The sequence below is a fragment of the Mirounga leonina genome, unplaced genomic scaffold (assembly GCF_011800145.1).
Source record: "Mirounga leonina isolate KUSES-001 unplaced genomic scaffold, KU_Mleo_1.0 Mir_129, whole genome shotgun sequence".
Classification (NCBI taxonomy): Eukaryota; Metazoa; Chordata; class Mammalia; order Carnivora; family Phocidae; genus Mirounga; species Mirounga leonina.
Window position 1 is genome coordinate 20566834 of NW_023270323.1, and position 18108 is coordinate 20584941.

General features: G+C 38.8%; 1 protein-coding gene across 20 annotated transcripts in view; it reads left to right on the top strand.

Moving 5' to 3' along the window:
- CCDC158 (coiled-coil domain containing 158) overlaps positions 1-18108 on the top strand; it is a 100878-nt gene that overhangs the window by 72665 nt on the left and 10105 nt on the right. For all 20 annotated transcript variants that reach the window (XM_035004737.1, XM_035004739.1, XM_035004740.1 and 17 more), the window contains 2 exons: positions 13354-13514; positions 15987-16046. In XM_035004737.1, coding sequence (XP_034860628.1) covers positions 13354-13514; positions 15987-16046 — 221 coding nt within the window. The remainder of the gene's footprint in view (positions 1-13353; positions 13515-15986; positions 16047-18108) is intronic.

Consider the following 18108-nt stretch of genomic DNA (forward strand, 5'->3'; position numbering starts at 1 on the left):
AAAGGGTTTCTCTAGTATCTTCCATGCTTTTTTCAAGCCCAGCTAGTATCTTTATAATCGTCATTCTGAACTCTAGTTCTGAAATCTTGCTAATGTCAGTATTGATTAGGTCCCTGGCAGTCGGTACCGCCTCTTGTTCTTTTTTTGAGGTGAGTTTTTCCATCTTGTCATTTTGTCCAGAGGGGAATAGATGAAAGAGAGAACAAAATGCTAACAGGATAGCAATGACCCCCGAAAAATATACACTAAACAAATCAGAAGAGACCTGAAACCAGGGGGGAAAGAAAGGGAAAGAAAGAAAAGAAAAAAAAAGAAAAAGAATATGATCAGGCTGGTGAAGAGATCAGTGCCACACACTAGATTTTGGGCATATTTTGGTCTGTTAGAAGAAACTGCCTCCCAAAATTTTAAAGAAAGAAAAACTTACATATGTAAAAAAAAATAAGGGTAAATACGATGAAGGGATGGAATATGACTGTAAAGATGAAAATTATAAAAGATTTTATAAAAGGAATTGATAAGAAGTTGGTTGAAAAAAGAAAGAAGAGAAATTTAAAAAAGAAAAACAAAAAGGGAGAGAATGTGGTCAGGCAGGAGACTAGAACAAAGCCATACACTAGAGATTTAGGGTATATTTTGGTTTGTTACAAGAAACTGTATCCCAAAATTTTAAAGAGAGAGTAACTTATATATATACAAAAAATAAGGCTAACTACAATGAAGGGACAGAACATGACTCTAAAAATGAAAAATAAAAAAGATTTTTAAAAAACGGATTGATAAGATGTTGGTTGAAAAAGGGAAAAAGAAAAATTTTTTAAAAAATAGAAAAAGAAAATTTAAAAAATTAACTTTGAAAGACTAAAGAATCATGGGAAAAAAGCCATGAATTCTATGTGCAGTATTCCCCTAGCTCTGGAGTTCTGCCATTCTCATTGATCGGTAAACTTGGTCTTGGCTGGCTGTTCTCGCTGATCTTCTGGGGGAGGGGCCTGTTGCCGTGGTTCCCAAGTGTCTTTGCCGGAGGCGGAATTGCCCCGCCCTTGCCGGGTCTGGGCTAAGTAATCTGCTCGGGTTTGCTCTCGGGAGCTTTTGTTCCCTGCAAGCTTTCGGTACAGCTTTGGAGGAGGAGAGTGAAAATGGCGGCCTCCTAATCTCCGCCCCGGAGGAGCCGAGAACTTGGGGCCCCACTCCTCAGTGCACCCCCAGAGAAAAGCAGTCAATCACTCCCGTCTCCCCGGTCTCCTGCCGCACTCTGTGCTCACCCGGCCGGTGACCAAGGGTTTCTCTCTCTGGCACCTGACCCCATGTGGAGTCTCCAAACCCAGCAGATCCCTGTGGTGCGCTCCCGCGCCACTCCTCCCGGGGGGAGAAAGGGGATTCTCCCCGGATCTGCCACTTGTTGGGTCCCTGCTGGAAGAGCAGTGGCCCGACTGTGCCATGAATCACGGTTTATGGCAACCCCGAGCTGAGAGCCTGCTCCTCGGCTCCATCTCTGCAGCCGGCTTCCCCGCTCCGATACCTGGGAGCTCTGCCACACTCTGGCACCCCCCGTCTTCCTGTGACCCCGAGGGTCCTGAGAACCCACTGTCCCAGCGAGGGTTCCACCCCCTACTTAGCCACTGGAGCGACATCCCTCAGCGGAGCCGACTTCTGAAAGTTCTGATTTTGTGCTTTGCGGCTCTATCACTTGCCAGAAGTAGCCGACGGAGGCCCCCTCCCCCACCATCTATCTTCCCGAATATCACCTCGGGTTCACTTCTCCGCACGTCCTACCTTCCAGAAAGTGGTCGTTTTTCTGTTCAGAGTTGTTGCTATTCTTTTCTTCAATCTCCTGTTGAGTTCGTAGGTGCTCAGAATGGTTTGATCCCTATCTAGCTGATTTCCTGGGACCAGACAAAATCCAGGTCTCCTACTCCTCTGCCATCTTGCTCATCCCCCTCTCCTTGCAGTTGTTTTTTTTTTTAAGATTTTATTTATTTATTTGAGAGAGAGAATGAGATAGAGAGCATGATAGGGGGAGGGTCAGAGGGAGAAGCAGACTCCCTGCTGAGCAAGGAGCCCGATGCAGGACTTGATCCCGGGACTCCAGGATCATGATCTGAGCCAAAGGCAGTGCTTAACCAACTGAGCCACCCAGGCACCCCTCTCCTTGCAGTTTTATCAGTTTTTGCCTCACATATTTTTGATGCCCTGCTACTAAGTGCATACACATTAAGGATGGTTATATCTTCTTAGAGAATTGATCCCTTTATCATTATGTAATGCCCCTCTTTTCCTTGCTCTGAAGTTTGCTCTGTCTGAAATTAATGTTAGCTACTCCAGCTTTCTTTTTATTAGTATTAGCATGATATTCTTTCTCCATCTCCTTACTTTAATCTATATGTGTCTTTATATTTAAAGTAGGTTTCTTGTAGGCAACATATAGTCTGTCTTGTTTTTTTGTTGCATCCTGATAATCTCTCTTTTAATTGGTATATTTGGAGCATCAATATTTAAATTCATTATTCATATAGCTAGATTAATATTATGTTTGTTACTGTTTTCTTGTCATTGCTTTTGTTTTTATTCCTATTTTTGTATTTTACTCTTTTTCTGTCTTTTGTGGTTTTAATTGAGGAATTAAAAATATATTCTCTCCTTTGTTAACATATAAATTATATTTCCTTTTTTCCTTTTTTTAGTGGTTGTCCTAGAGTTTGCAGTATGCATTTACAACTAATCCAAGTCCACTTTGAAATGACACTATACCATGTCATGGGTAGTACAAGGACCTTATAATAACAAAATAGTCATATTTCCTCCTTCTTGTCCCTTGTATCATTGTGGTCATTCATTTCACTTATCCCTAAGCATGTATATATGCACATATATTTTGTGTATTTTATTATTATACTATGTATACATAACTGGATGCATTATTCCTATTATTATTTGAATAAACTGTTAGAGCAATTAAAAGAAAGTTCTTTATTATCCTCTGCCTTGTTTCTCAAATTCCACATATCAGTGAGATCATATAATTGTTTTTCTCTGATTGACTTATCTCGCTTAGCATAATACCTTCTAGGGAAGGAAGGGAAAAATGAAACAAGATGAAACTAGAGAGGGAAACAAACAGTTTGTTTGCAGAAACAAACAAACTCTTAATCTAAGGAAACACATTGAGGGTTGCTGGAGTGGAGGAGGGTGGGAGGGATGGGGTGGCTGATTGATGGACATTGGGGAAGTTATGTGCTATGGTGAGCGCTGTGAATTGTGTAAGACTGATGAATCACAGACCTGTACCCCTGAAACCGTTGTACCCCTGAAAAAAACAATACATTATATGTTATAAAAATAAATAAATAGAACCATTTAACATTGCACATTTAAAAAAAAAAAGAAAGAAAGTTCTTTATTTTACCTTCCCTTATTCCTTCTCTAAGGATCTTCCTTTCTTTATGTAAATCTGAGGTTCTGACCTATATCGTTTTCTTCCCCTCGGAAGAACTTCTTTTCATATTTCTTGCAAGGCAGGTCTACTAATAACAAATTCCCTCAATTTTTGTTTGTCTAAGAGTCTTATTTTTCCTCATTTCTGAAGGATAATTTTGCAGAGTATAGTTCTAGATTGGTGGGGGGTTTTATCTCAGTATTTTAAATATTTCACTTGAGTCTCTTTTTGCTTGTGTGGTTTCTGAAGAGAAATCTGATGTAATACTCATCCTTGCTACTCTGTGTTTTTTCCCCTCTGGCTTCTTTAAAAACTTTTTTTTCTTTGATTTTCTGCAGTTTGAATATGATATGCCTATGGGAAGATTTTTTTAGTGTCTGTATTGTTTGATGTTTCATAATGTTCCTGGATATGTGTCTTGGTTCTGTCATTAATCTTGGAAAATTCTAGGCCATTATTATGTCTGTCTTTCTTTTGTTTCTTTCTCTTTCTCTTTTCCTTATGGTACCCCCATTATGTGTATGTTACACCTCTTACAGTGGTCCCACCGTTCTTAGACATTCTCGTCCATCTTCTTCATTTCTTTTTCTCTTTGCATTTCAGTTTTAGAAGTTTCCATTAACATTTCTTCAAGCTGAGGCACCTGGGTGGCTCAGTCACTTGAGCGTCCAACTCTTGGTTTCTTGGTTTCAGCTCTGGTCATGATCTCATGATTGTGGGATTGAGCCCCATGTCAGGCTCTGTGCTCAGTGAAGAGTCTGTTGCAGATTCTTTCTACCTCTCCCTTACCCTCTGCCTCTCCCTGCTCACCTGCTCTCTTGTGCACTCTCTCTCACTCTCTTTCTCACCCTCTCTAAAATGAACAAATAAAACCTTAAAAAAGAAAAACACATTTCTTCAAGCTCACTGATTACTTTCTTGGTCATGTCCAGTCTATTGATAAGCCTATCGAAGGCCTTCTTCATTTCTTTATAATTTTTTTCTAGAATTTCCTTTTGATTCCGCCTTAGAATTTCAGTTTTTCTGCTTACATTATCTGTTTTTGCATGTTGTCCACTTTTTCCATTAGAACCCTTAGCATATTAATCATAATGAAATTCCTAGTCTAATATTCCAAAATCTCTGTCATATCTGAGTCTGGTTCTGATGCTGGCTCTGTCTCTTCAACTGCATTTTTTTTGTCCTTTTAGTATGAGTTTAATTTTTTGTTGAAAGCTGAACATGATGTACTGTGTAAAAAGAACTGAAATAAATAGAACTTTAGTGTGAGGGTTTTGTGTTTATTTGGCTAGGGGTTAAACTATGTGTGCTGCTTGCTGTAGCTATAGGCATCAAAGGCTAAAATGTCCTCTGATGTCCTTGTTTTCTCTCCCCTTTTGTCTTTGGGTTTCCCTAGAGACTTCTTAAATAAGGTCTTTGACATGCATTTTTTTCTGTTGTAATCTCATTATTCTACAGAAGCCTTATTGAAGTCATGCGTCATAAAGGTGTGGGGAGAGGTGAAGCATTCTATATAGTCCTGTGATTAGGTCTCAGTCTTTTAGTGAGCCTGTGCCACTGGGCTGAGGCCCTCCCAAGTTCTCAGTTTTGTTACCTCCCACCCCTACCCCCCCACCACCACCTTTAGGTGAGACAGGAAGGAACTGAGTTGGGTATTTCCCTTCCCACTTGGTCAGATTCTGGTATGACCCAAGCTGTTAGGGGCTCTGGTTTAATAGTGTCCCTTGAGGGCTGGATTTAAGAACAGAATGCTCTGGGGGCGCCTGGGTGGCTCAGACGGTTAAGCGTCTGCCTTCGGCTCTGGTCATGATCCCAGGGTCCTGGGATCGAGCCCCACATCGGGCTCCCCACTCAGCGGGGAGCTTGCTTCTTCCTCTCCCTGTGCCTGCTGCTTCCCATGCTTGTGCTCTCTCTCTCTCTGTCAAAAATAAATAAAATGTTTAAAAAAAAAAAAAACAACAGAATGCTCTGAACATATTTCAGAATACTTTTCCCCTATTCTGCCAGAAACACGGGGGATTTTTTCTCCACCCTTCACCTTAAGAACCTGTTGGGCTCCTGGAAGTAAAACTCACAGAAGTATGTGGCCTCAACCTGGAGTTTTTAACTCTTACATTTGTCCACACTGAGCCTCCAGCAGTTCATCAATTAAAATTTTTCTCCCCATTACTGGCTTAAATGAAGGGTTTCTGCTCCTGGACTTCTGCTCCAGTAAGCTATGATTCTACCATTGACCTCACTTCTCAGATGAACATAAGAAGAGTTGTTGATCGTTAGTTTGTTCAGCTCTTTTCGTGTTGTGAGGACAGAGGCAACAACTAACAAGCTCCTCACATACTGCATTGGACTGTTAGGACTTCTCTAGAAGATAGTTATCAGAAGTCCTAAAAATGCCTTTGGATTCACTAAGATCATTTCTATAAACTGGTCTTCAGAAAATAATCAGAGATAGGTACAAAGGTAAATACATGAAGATATTCACTGAACATTATTTATAATAGCAAAAATTGGAAATAATACAACTGACAATAGGGCATTGATTTAAAAATTATGAAACATCAGTGTAGCCATTAACAGTTATGGTTTTAACTAATGTTTAGTGGGGAAAACGTTCATGGTACGTCAAATGACTAAAAATCCAATGAAAAAGTAGTGTATACATATACAGATGGCCTGTCTCTCCATTTTGCCTGAGGCCCCAAAGCCAGGAATAAGACATAGACACCCTAAAGCAAGGTACTAGACCACTTATGCAGCACCAGCTAAAAGATTGTGAAACCAGTTGTAACTACTTTTAGCTAGTCAGTTCAGGGCTTTACAAGGAAGGCCAGGAGTTGACGAGGCCTACAGAGAAGTGTTTAGAAGAGACTTGCTACAGTTTGGCTATTGTGGACATTGCTGCCATGAACATTGGGGTGCATATGGCCCTTCTTTTCACTACATCTGTGTCTTTGGGGTAAATACCCAGTAGTGCAATTGCTGGGTCATAGGGTAGCTCTATTTTTAAATTTTTGAGGAACCTCCACACTGTTTTCCAAAGTGGCTGTACCAACTTGCATTCCCACCAACAGTGTAAGAGGGTTCCCCTTTCTCCACAACCTCTCCAACATTTGTTGTTTCTTTCCCTGTCCATTTTTGCCATTCTAACTGGTGTAAGGTGGTATCTCAGTGTGGTTTTGATTTGGATTTCCCTGATGGCTAATGATGATGAACATTTTTTCATGTGTCTGTTAGCCATTTGTATGTCTTCTTCCTAGAAGTGTCTTTTCGTATCTTCTGCCCACTTTTTGACTTATTTGTTTTTTGGGTGTTGAGTTTGAGAAGTTCTTTATAGATTTTGGATACCAGCCCTTTATCTGTAGATGCCCTTCAATAGATGAATGGATAAAGAAGATGTGGCCCATATATACAATGGAGTATTACTCAGCCATCAGAAAAGATGAATACCCAACTTTTACATCAACATGGATGGGACTGGAGGAGATTATGCTAAGTGAAATAAGTCAAGCAGAGAAAGTCAATTATCATATGGTTTCACTTATTTGTAGAACATAAGGAATAGCATGGAGGACATTAGGAGAAGGAAGGGAAAAATGGGGGGGGGGGGAATTGGAGGGAGAGATGAACCATGAGAGACTATGGACCTGAGAAACAAACAGGGTTTTAGAGGGGAGGGGGGAGGGGGGATTGGTTAGCCCAGTGATGGGTATTAAGGAGGGCATGTACTGCATAGAGCACTGGGTGTTACACGAAAACAATGGATCGTGGATCACCACATCAAAAACCAGTGATGTATTGTATGGTGACTAACATAACATAATAAAATTAAAAAAAAAAAAAAGAAGAGACTTGCCAGTATGCTCTGGTCCCCCCACTCTCCCCCACCTCAAGTGGAGATGGAGGAGCTTCAGGGAATACTCCTCCAGGGCTGGGCAAGTGTCCCCTGGGGTTTGATTTTGAGTCTTTTTAAGAAAAATTCATAGTCAAGTGCCTCTCTATAATCGGCAAAGTAGAAAAGAGGACAGCCTTGGTGGCACATGGCACTCCACTGGTGGAGGGCAAAGGTAAGGCGTATGCTTTCTATGGCCCACTTATAGGCCCTAGAGGAAGGGCCATTTTTAAAAGGGACCTCACATGATCTTCATCAAGGTATAAACTGCTGGAAGACCAGGGCTGGGCAGGGCTCATAAACCAGCTCACCTGCTAGTGAAGTCCCCAGACAGCACCCCAGGGACCACTCAAGGGGGGCCTCACCTCCCTCCTCTGCTTTCCTCACCTTTTGTCCCCAACCCTGGAGGGGCCCAAAGCAGCAGCATAAGGCAAAAAAAGAAAAAGACTTACTCCTCTTCACTGAAGTCTTTCAAGCCTGAAACAGTCCTCTCCACTCATTCTGTAATTTTATACATTGCAAAAAGACAAGAGAGAAACACCTCAAAATGTTAAAGTGTAAACAGGGTTTATCTTCTGGCACACAGGATTTTTTTCATCATGGTTTTTTTTTAATTTTTAAGTGAAAATTTAATACCTATATAATCAGAACAAAACATGTATATATATTCAGAAAATGTAAGTGGTTTTTTATAATGACCCTTCAAGAATTAATTTGTTGTCTATAAAATATATATATTAAGCAGTTAATTCCTCAGAAATATGTTCTTGTATGGTATAATCTCATATGAGGCCTTGTCCTCTAGAAGAAATCTTTTATAATTTGCCAAGTTGGGAATTTAAAATTGTATTATTTTTCATCAAAGTAGTTGCTCTCTTGATTAAAAAATAATTATTGATTTAATACTGACAATAGGCCATTTGCCTTACGTACATTATTTCTAATCCTCACACTAATCCAGCAGGATAGATTGTATTGTCCCCATTTTTAAAATGAGGAATAGGACACTTTAGAGAGGTAAAGTTGCCCAGGGTCCCACAGCTAGTACACAGAGGATCCAGGATTAGTACTCAAGTCTGTTTATGCCATGCTGTTCAGAGTTCCCAGATAATGTATATGTCCTTTCTCTGTCCTCTTCTATGTTTGTATTAAAGAAAACTTCTGGTTCACACACTGAACTTGTACAGAATTGGTCCATAGAATTGAATTAGTCATAATCTTTGGTTGTATGACACAGTCTTGTGGTTGATCCCTACATGGCTTTATTTATTTGACTGTTTAAAATAACAATGAACACAACTGAACACATTGCCCAGCCCAAGAATTAGCTTACCAAGGTGCTCCTCCCCATTCCACCCCCAAGAAGTAACCACTCTCTATAATTTTGATACAGTAGTAATATATAAATAAATCTTCAATGTAAAAGTAGCTAAATACATGTAGAGATTTTTAAAATAAATGAACTCATACCATACATATTGGTTTACAACTTGGTTTTTTTATACTTAATATTTCTTGGAGGTTTTTCTCTACAAGATACCCCTAAGGAACCAAATTCTCTAAAGTTTATTGATAAATGAGGAGTATCTGCTTTGGTTCCACAACCTCTAGGGGATCTTTGCCACAGCCTTCAGATTCCTTGGTTTGAGCCTAAATGTATGTAATATCTGGAGGTAGTTGTGACACCTCCGCATGTAGCAAAATCCTTTACATATTGCAGGACGTATGTATGCACACTGCCCATCCCCCCACACCCCCCCACACACACAGCTCAACAAATATCATTTGTTAAATGGTTAGCATTTGTTATAATTGTGTCAAGTTCACCTTTCCTTTAGTTAAAAGTAACAGTGTAACAATGTTTGCATAGAAAAGTAATTATACTTTTTAAATAATAAACTTCATGCTTTATTTGAACACATAGTTATAACAAAAAATATTTTCTTTAAGTGGTAGTTATAAAATTTACTGAGATGTAACTTTCAGACTCTGCACTTTTACCCCAATTTATTAGCTATTTATTTTGCTTATTGCATAAATATTTAATTTTCTGGGATTTAATTTGGTCTCTAGAATCCCGTTTATCCTGTTCCTAATATTTCCTTCCATGGCTCACTTATACTAACCTTACTGGGAAGACTCAAGAGAGAAAGAATTATCTTCTTCCAGGCTTACAGTAGGTTCAATTCTGGAGCCACCATATTACCTTTTTTTGAATGTCAATGTTGAAGGTATTAATGTAAAACCACGAAGGTAAATGCTTTCCTCCCTATATGGGTTCTAGAAAAAAAGGTAAGCTGTTGAACATGCCCCCCTCCACCGCCCACTTACAAGAAGCTGTTCAAAAAACTATTTGAAAACAAAAAGGAGATAAGTTTCTGACTGTGACCATATAACTTTCCCCCTGCAACTTGAAAGAATGATAATATCTCTACTTATATCAAGGGGAGCATAGTAGCTAGAATGCACAGCTAACCCTGATAACTTCTTAGTAGTGGCTCTACCCAGCTACTTAATTGCTGCACTATAAGTTATAGTACCTTTCTGGTGATTCTAGATCAGCAAATATAGAGCATATAAAATAGGTTTCTATAAATTTCTATACTAAGGGGAGAGTGAGGGGGGAAACAGCCTTTCTTGGTACTTACTGTGCACACATTAAGTAATCTTGTTTCTTATACCCTCCTTGTAAAGTAAGAGGTATTTTCCTCCTTTTTACAGATAAGGAAATGGAGATTAAAGTAAGCGTTCCTCTTGTTAAAAATTATCTGTTCATCATGCATTTCCCTCCCATAATGATCTGTATGGTCTCCACAGGCAGGGACCAGATATATTTGTCACTTTACTTCAGTTTCTAATGGAGTGTCTGGCACATAGTAGGTGTCCTGCAAAGTTTCTTGAAGTGTGAAAGGTAACTTGCTCAGGATCCCATGGTGAAAGAGTTGGGGGTGCAGAAGCTTGTGCCCTTTTCCACTGTACCACCTGCCTCTCCCCTCCCGGAGGGTTTAGGGAATGTGCCTGGCATTGGTGTTCTTATCTCTTTAGTGGTTTTAAAGATTCCCAAGGTGCATTTGACTTATAAATCAATCCTTGTTGAAGGCTTCTGAGTTTAGGATAATTGCCCTCATGTGATTTGTGAATTACTTTCAGTAATAACCCGACTATAATTATGTTGAGGCCAGTTGCTCAACTATATTATTTAATCTTTCCCCATATTCTGTAATTTTGTGATCTTAAATTTGGATACTTCATAGCATGCCGATCACATTTCCTAATGAATTTATCCAGTGAGAATCAGTCACTGTACAACAGTGGAAAGATCATGGGCTCTCAAGTCAGACAAATGATCATCTTTATTCCAGTTTTGCCATTTACTCCTTGCATAATTTTGACCAAATTATTTAACCTCTCTGTGCCTTGGTTTTCTCTTTTCTAAAATGGAAGCCATTATTTCTACCTTATTGGCTGGTTTGAAAATTAAAGTTCAGATGAGATAATATGTAGAGTGCCTGATGCATGGCAAGCACAGATAAATGGTGCTTCTGTTTGTTCGGAATGATGAGCCAAGTCTATGAAGAGAAAGTTTGGTTAGAATAAATGTTGTCTAGAACTTGGTACTAAATACACAAAAATACAAAGTGCAGCATATGGGAGATGTGGCTTATCAATAAGGGCCTAGGGAGCCTCAGGTGACTGCCTGCTCGGTCTGAGTCAGCAGTATTATGCGGCAGCCGAAAAAGGTTTTAAAAGATAGCATCCAGATCCAAGAGGGGGACAGTTCTCCACACTGCTCTGGTCAGACTCTCCCTGAACTTTGTGTTTCAATGTCTAGGCAGGGAGAATCACTGATTAAGCAGTCTGTCAAAAGAGACACTACCAGAGTGGTGAGAAATGGTGAGCCCATGCCACATGAAAAGAGTAGATGGCTTGAGGAGATTTAGCCTGCAGTGTGTGTTACAAAATGGAGGTAGGGGAGTGGAGGGTGAAGGGATAAAATAAGTATCTGTTTCTAAAGGGTTATGTTCCACTTGTTCCCTATGACTCTAGAGGGTAAAAGATGACCAGGGATGTAAGTTGTATGGAGGAGATTCAGTTTAATAAGTCTTTCTCTCAAAAGATTAAAGGTGTATAAAAATTAAACTGCCTTCCTTGGTTTTTGGTGATCATGCAAAGGCCAGATAAGTCTATTGTGAGGGTGCCATAGAGGAGATTTATCATCACTTCCGTTTGAAGATTAGACTAGAACCAAATGATCTTCAAGACCCCTCCAACCTTGATGTTTTTGTGATTTCATACCCAAGCCAAGTGTAGCTTATTTGTAAAGGAGTATAAAAAGAGTGATAATCAAATCAAGTCCTTGCCTCTATAAAGCAGCTTACATTTTAATTGGAGGAGCAACACACATTCCAACAGTTCTTAAAAGTATTAGGATGAAGTCATAATATGAGAATGTCATAGGGCTGATTATGATTATTTGCTAAGTGAATGTTGGAATTCAATGCTTTTCAACCTTTTTTTATTATTTCAAATTTTTATTTAAATTCTAGTTAGTTAACATACAGTGTAATCTCAGTTTCAGGAGTAGAATTTAGTGATTCATCACTTACCTATAACACCCAGTGCTCATCACAAGTGGCCTCTTTAATACTCATCACCCATCTAGCCCATCCCCCGCCCACCTCCTTCCAGCAAGTCCCCGTTTGTTCTCTATCATTAAGAGTCTCTTATCGTTGGGGCACCTGGGTGGCTCAGTCGTTAAGCAGCTGCCTTCGGCTCAGGTCATGATCCCAGGGTCCTGGGATCGAGCTCCGCATTGAGCCCCACATCAGGCTCCCTGCTCTGTGGGAAGCCTGCTTCTCCCTCTCCCACTCCCCCTACTTGTGTTCCCTCTCTTGCTGTCTCTCTCTGTCAAATAAATAAATAATATCTTTAAAAAAAATCAAAATAAATTTTAAAAAATGAAGTCTATTAAAAAATTGTTCATGTCTTTATTTTAAATTACTGGAGCCAAACTTAATAATTAAATGGAGTCTAACTTATGAAACTCTGAACTCTTGGCAATTTCCATCAATAAACTGTAAAGACCATACATACTTAACCACACATTCAGTCAGTCAGAACTCTTGACATCTTCAGCTGAATGTTATCTGTGGTTTGTCCACAGGGTTAGGAAGGGAAGGGGAATGTGAGGATTATATCAATAACATCAACACTTGTTTGGCATAGACCCTAGAAAAGCAAAACCAATGTTCATTCAACAACCAATGTATATGGCAGGTTTAACTCTACATTGGGACAGACACCTCCAGCTAAAATAGCTTGATGATGATTGATGACTTTCTAGCCGTGAGTGTCCTCCAACTAAGACCACCTGCTCACCAGAGCAACTGCTAACTATCAGTTGGTTTCCCCTTTTGAGGTGCCTATTGGGAACATCTATAATTTTTATTATAAATATTCTTCAGGGAATACTTATATATCTGAAAATCATTTAAAATTATTCTCAAATACCAACTAACCCAGTTTGAAAATACTGAGGGTCTCTTTCCTCATAAGTAAAATGGGGAGTACATTAATTCATCTCTAAAGAGTTCCTTACTTCTAAAGTTCTGTAGCTTTATAAAATTCAGCCCTTAAAAAGTACTGGAATTATTTTGCCTGGACATAGTTGTAAATATTTAATGACATAGTACACTATTCATACTCCATCATTAAAATTTTTTTTTCAAATGATTTAAGAATAGATATGTTTTGTTTGATCCTATGAGTGTATCCTCTAATTTATAAATATGGATATATAAAGAAGTATACACACATTTATAAATTAGATACAGCACTGTGTTGATTATTGATTGGTTGTTATTGATTATCCCTGAGATTAGTAAGATTATAGGTGATTTTTGTTTTTTCTTCTTTCTCCTCCATAATTTCTATTTACCAGCTGAATTAATTTTACAATAGGAAATAGCATACAAATCTAAAAAAAAAAAAGACTAAGGTGTTTGTTTTGTAAATTGTTTTAATACAGCACTCTATGAAACCTAACATATTGAAGGAAGATCCAACAAGGGACTTGAAACAGCTTCTCCAAGAGTTGAGAAGTGTGATCAACGAGGAACCAGCTGTGCCTCTGGGCAAGCCCGAAGAGGAAGGGAGAACACCATCCGTGGGGGTCTCCTACGTGGCTGTGTGAGCCTGGGTGTACTGCGGGATGGGAGAGCTTCTCTCAGCGTGGTTCCCTGTGTGAGGGGGAGGTTTAACTAACTTCGGAGACGACCTGACCTTACCAGGGAAAACAGTATGAAAGTGGAGGAACTAAGCAAAAGTCAAACAACTTGATATCAAGAGCAAATAATACAGTTATTCTGTTCAGAAAGAAATCGTCAAAGCAAGGTGTTACCCAAAGTTACATTCGTAATTTATAGGTCCCGACAGATTTTACATCCATAATCTTATTTGATTATCGTAACAACTGTTTGAAACAAGACAGGGCAGGATTTATTTAGCCCATCTTAAAAATGAGAAAAACATAAGTTTCAAAAGGCTGACTTGCCTGCAGCCACACAGTTCAGTGGTGGAGCTAAACTAGAACCGTGAGAATTACATGACTCTCCAGATATAATCTAGTAGGAGAGTCCTTGGTTCTCTAGGTATTCATGCCAATGACATATACCAAATTAATAAAAGATCACACCCAAAAAAGATTCAGTCAGTTCACCAGCCCTTCCCTGTATATACCTGCAGAAATTAATGAGATTCTCATATTCGGTTTTAAAATTTTATTGTGTGTTATTATTAAATTAACAAAGCATTTTAATACAATACACACTATATTTTTAGTATTATAATTCTAATTATATACTAGCTGTTAGTATTACAACAACCTGTTGTAATATTCATTTTCTGGTTATATGACAAATACCTAAAAGTAATACTCTCCGAAATACTTATATATAAACAATCTCCAGTTTTTAAGATGTTCAGTTAGTATATGTTAACCTGAAGTGGCTAAATATTAGCTGAATTTATTTAATGTTTATTAATAATATTAATAGTAATAGCAAAATTGTAAGTGCAGCCCAGTTACATAGCATAACATTGCATTGTCTGAATCACATGTCGGAAACATTCCATTGGCCACCCCAGTGAGGAATGCATATATGTGCAAAGAACTTTTGTTTTTATGGGAACTCTATAATAGGCCTTCTAAGCCAGGGCAGTATTGATTATTAAGGTCATTTGACAGATGAGTAAATTTAGGCATAGATTGATTTGCCTTCTCCTATAAAGCAAAGAGGCAAAGCCAAAAGTAAAAGTTAGAGCCCCTGGCTCCCAGCACTAATCATTCCACAAAGATTACTATGATTTCTCTGGTGAGATGATTTCCATCACTTTAGCCACTAATCGTGGGCTTAAATTATATTGGACTGTATTGAACATGAACATATTTGGTCCCTGCCTTTAAAGAATGTATGTTAATTTGCTATAATCCTACAAATGACCTTGTCACCAAAGCCTAAACTCGGCCTAAAGATTTTAAGGGTCTATGAAAGCATTTCTGAGTTGATGAATTCCAGGGGCAGCCTTCTACAAAATTTGCTTGGAGGCCTAAAATCTACTGTTGTGCTTTAAAGAGCAATGGATTATTCTAAAAATACATGGAATCTAGAAATTGTTCTTTGTATAAGTAACTGAGAGTTATATTTATCTATATAGAGATGATGGAGTAAGAGGTTGCATTACTGAATCAAGCCTGAGGTTAGAGAGATGCCTTAGGTAAGAAGAATCTGAGATTCTGATCTAATTAATTGTCCAAGAATTTTTTGTGTTTCCCGGTAATTTGGGAAGTCTGGACAGTTTACATGGGAATCAATGGGCATTTGGGCATTGAAGGAAAGCTGTTGCATTAACTAAAACTAAAGCGGATTTCAGTGTAATGTATTTTCTAGAAATCAACAGGAATCTTTTTGGCTTATTTTCAGTTTTGCTGCTGTTTACCCATAGGAAGATATTTACATGGTATGCCATACAAAAATGGAAGACTTTTTCTACATTTCACACTCATTTATAATGGCTTACCTAACTTTTGAGAGGAAGGTAGTCCAGAAGGAAAGTCTAACAACCTCAATACAGGATTATAAGAACCCCACAGAGAACAATCCCATTTTCCTCAGTAATTGAAGAGCTAAGTTTTTAAATGAAGTCCTAAAAAGAGCATAAAGAAATGAAATCCATAACCCCTCAACAAAGACAACCTCTTTTATTTTTAGCCAAGAAGGGAAAGTTAATATTAACCTGTTATCCATGTAAGACCCACAGGACATTGCTCTCAGGCCTTCATCAGCTCCTCACTGTCTGCTGTGTTAGTGACCTGGTCTCTCAGTCTGAAGTTGAGGGAGCTCCCTAACTTGTCACCAGCCCGCTTTACTCCCATAGTATGCTCTAACCAAAACAGACTACTCCTGGTTCCCAAAAGGAGTCAATTCCTTTCGTCTTCAAGCTGTTCTTCACATTGTTTCTCCACCTGGAAGAGCCAGTGCCCCAGTCTCACTCTTTGAATCAGCGTTGGTGTAAAAGCAGTGTTCAGAGGAACAGGTACTTTTATCATTAAGTAAAAATAACACTGTGTACTCTTTGTTTCTCCCACCCTTCTGCCAACAGAAGCAACAACTCATTAAGGGATTCCACTGAAGGTAGCAAATCCAGTGATACTCTCAGCAGGTGAGAAATGATCTTACCAGTCCCTGACTATATGAGTCCCCATTTCTACTCTTTACTCATTAATTCAGTAGATGGTTAGCTGCCCATTACATGCCACACTCCACGCTAGGTCTGTAGAATGTAACAGTGGGCAAGACAGACATGGGCTTATAGTTTTAACATCTGTTTATTGACTGACTGCCTGGAAAAAAAAACCTTACTTTTATCTTTTCTATTTTCACCACCTAAAAAAAAAAATAGAGATATCAGAGCCTTTCTTATATCCTAAGACTATGAAAATGAATTCTGTTTAAATCCTGTTAGGTGGAGGCTAATTCATTGCTGTATATTCAGCACCAGAGTAGTCATTCAGTAAACATTTGTTTAGTGAATGAATTAAGACAGTATTATAAATATTTTCTTACTGTCTCCACTGCTTGATCAATATATACAATGAACTTGAATCTTTATAAAATATATCTTTCTTTTAAATGAGTTTTGATTTTCTTCTCCCCTAGGTGTGTGACACTACATAGAACCTATTAATAATATCTATAGCTATCTACGGCATATTTTTATTTTTACATTTTCTGGATGCTTTAGACTTATTTAGTCTATCTAACTTAATCTTTGACTTAGGCAATATTATGTCCATATATGATTTAGAAATGAAGACTCAGATTGCTTAAGCAACTTGCCAGAGTCATACAGCTTGTAAACAGTGGAGTCAGATTTGAACTCAGGTCTTGCTGGCCCCTGAGCTCAGGTGTGTGAGCACATCTGTGTACCTAGACCGAGCTCCCTGGGAAAGAGCCCAATCCTAGGCATGGAGCACAGAGGGGCTACTCCCCTAAAATATGTAACGCTCTGCTCTAGTTTTTCTATGACCAGAAAAACCTGTTTTTTTCAGCAATGATGTGTTTGTGAAGAGAGAGATTGGGGAGGAAAAGCTGGACCTGGCCCCTTCCTGTGTTCAAATGGGAAGAAGAGGTTTTCTTTCTTTTTTTTTTTTTTTTTTTAAGATTTTATTTATTTGAAAGAGAGCATGCACGTATGGGAGCGGGGTGGGGGATAGGGAGAGAGAATTTGAAGCAGACTCCCTGCTGATAGTGGAGCCTGAGGCGGGAGTCGATCTCATGACCCTGAGATAATGACCTGAGCCCAAACCAAGAGTCGGACGTTTCACTGACTGAGCTGCCCAGGCGCCCTGGGAAGAAGAGGTTTTCAGATATTTTATAGAAGCTCTGAAAAGTATGAATCATACTAGAAAATTAAGGAAGCACTTGAATGCTCTCTACTGTGGCCAATTGGTCATTTTTAAAACTCACACCTAAAAAAATGAGAAAGGATACCACCGTTGCTGTTTTACTACAACATTTCACTGTCATTGCGGCATCTTTACTTCACTCAATATCTTATGGCAACATTTCTTCATTTAGAAACTTCTGCAACCTTTTAAGTTAAATCAATATAGTCCGTATACCTGGAACAGAATAAAAAATTAAAGACATGAGCACTTCTGTATGTGGATTTGTGCTTGAATTACTCTGAGAGCCACATCTCTCAGAAGTTTTGTAGAGAATTGACTTTTCTTATTTTGTTATGTTATTATAACAATGGGCAACATTATGCCCTAAGGGAGGTTTCCAATAAAGGCTTCGAAACATCTAGCTCCCTTTTACACATCTCTATATGGATATTTCAGGAGCTGAAACATACTGACCCTGAAGATCATAATGACCAAGACGAAGCAAAGGCCATCATTCCACGAAACCATCCCCCCATCTCATCTTCTGTTTCTGTAAATGGCACCCTGATTTTCAGGGCACCTCTGCTTAAACTCTTAACATTATCCTTGATTCTTCTTTCTCCTTTGTCTCGTTTCTCTAGTCACTAAATCTTATTAATTTTGACTCTAAAGCAGTTCTCAAATCCATTTTCTTCTTTGTACATCCTCTCAAACCCCTCTGTATTAATTCCCTATGGCTACTGTAACAAAATTAGTGGCTTAAAACAACACAAATTACATTTCCAAGGAGGCCCAAAGTCCTCAGTCAGTTCCATTGGGACAAGTCACAATGTT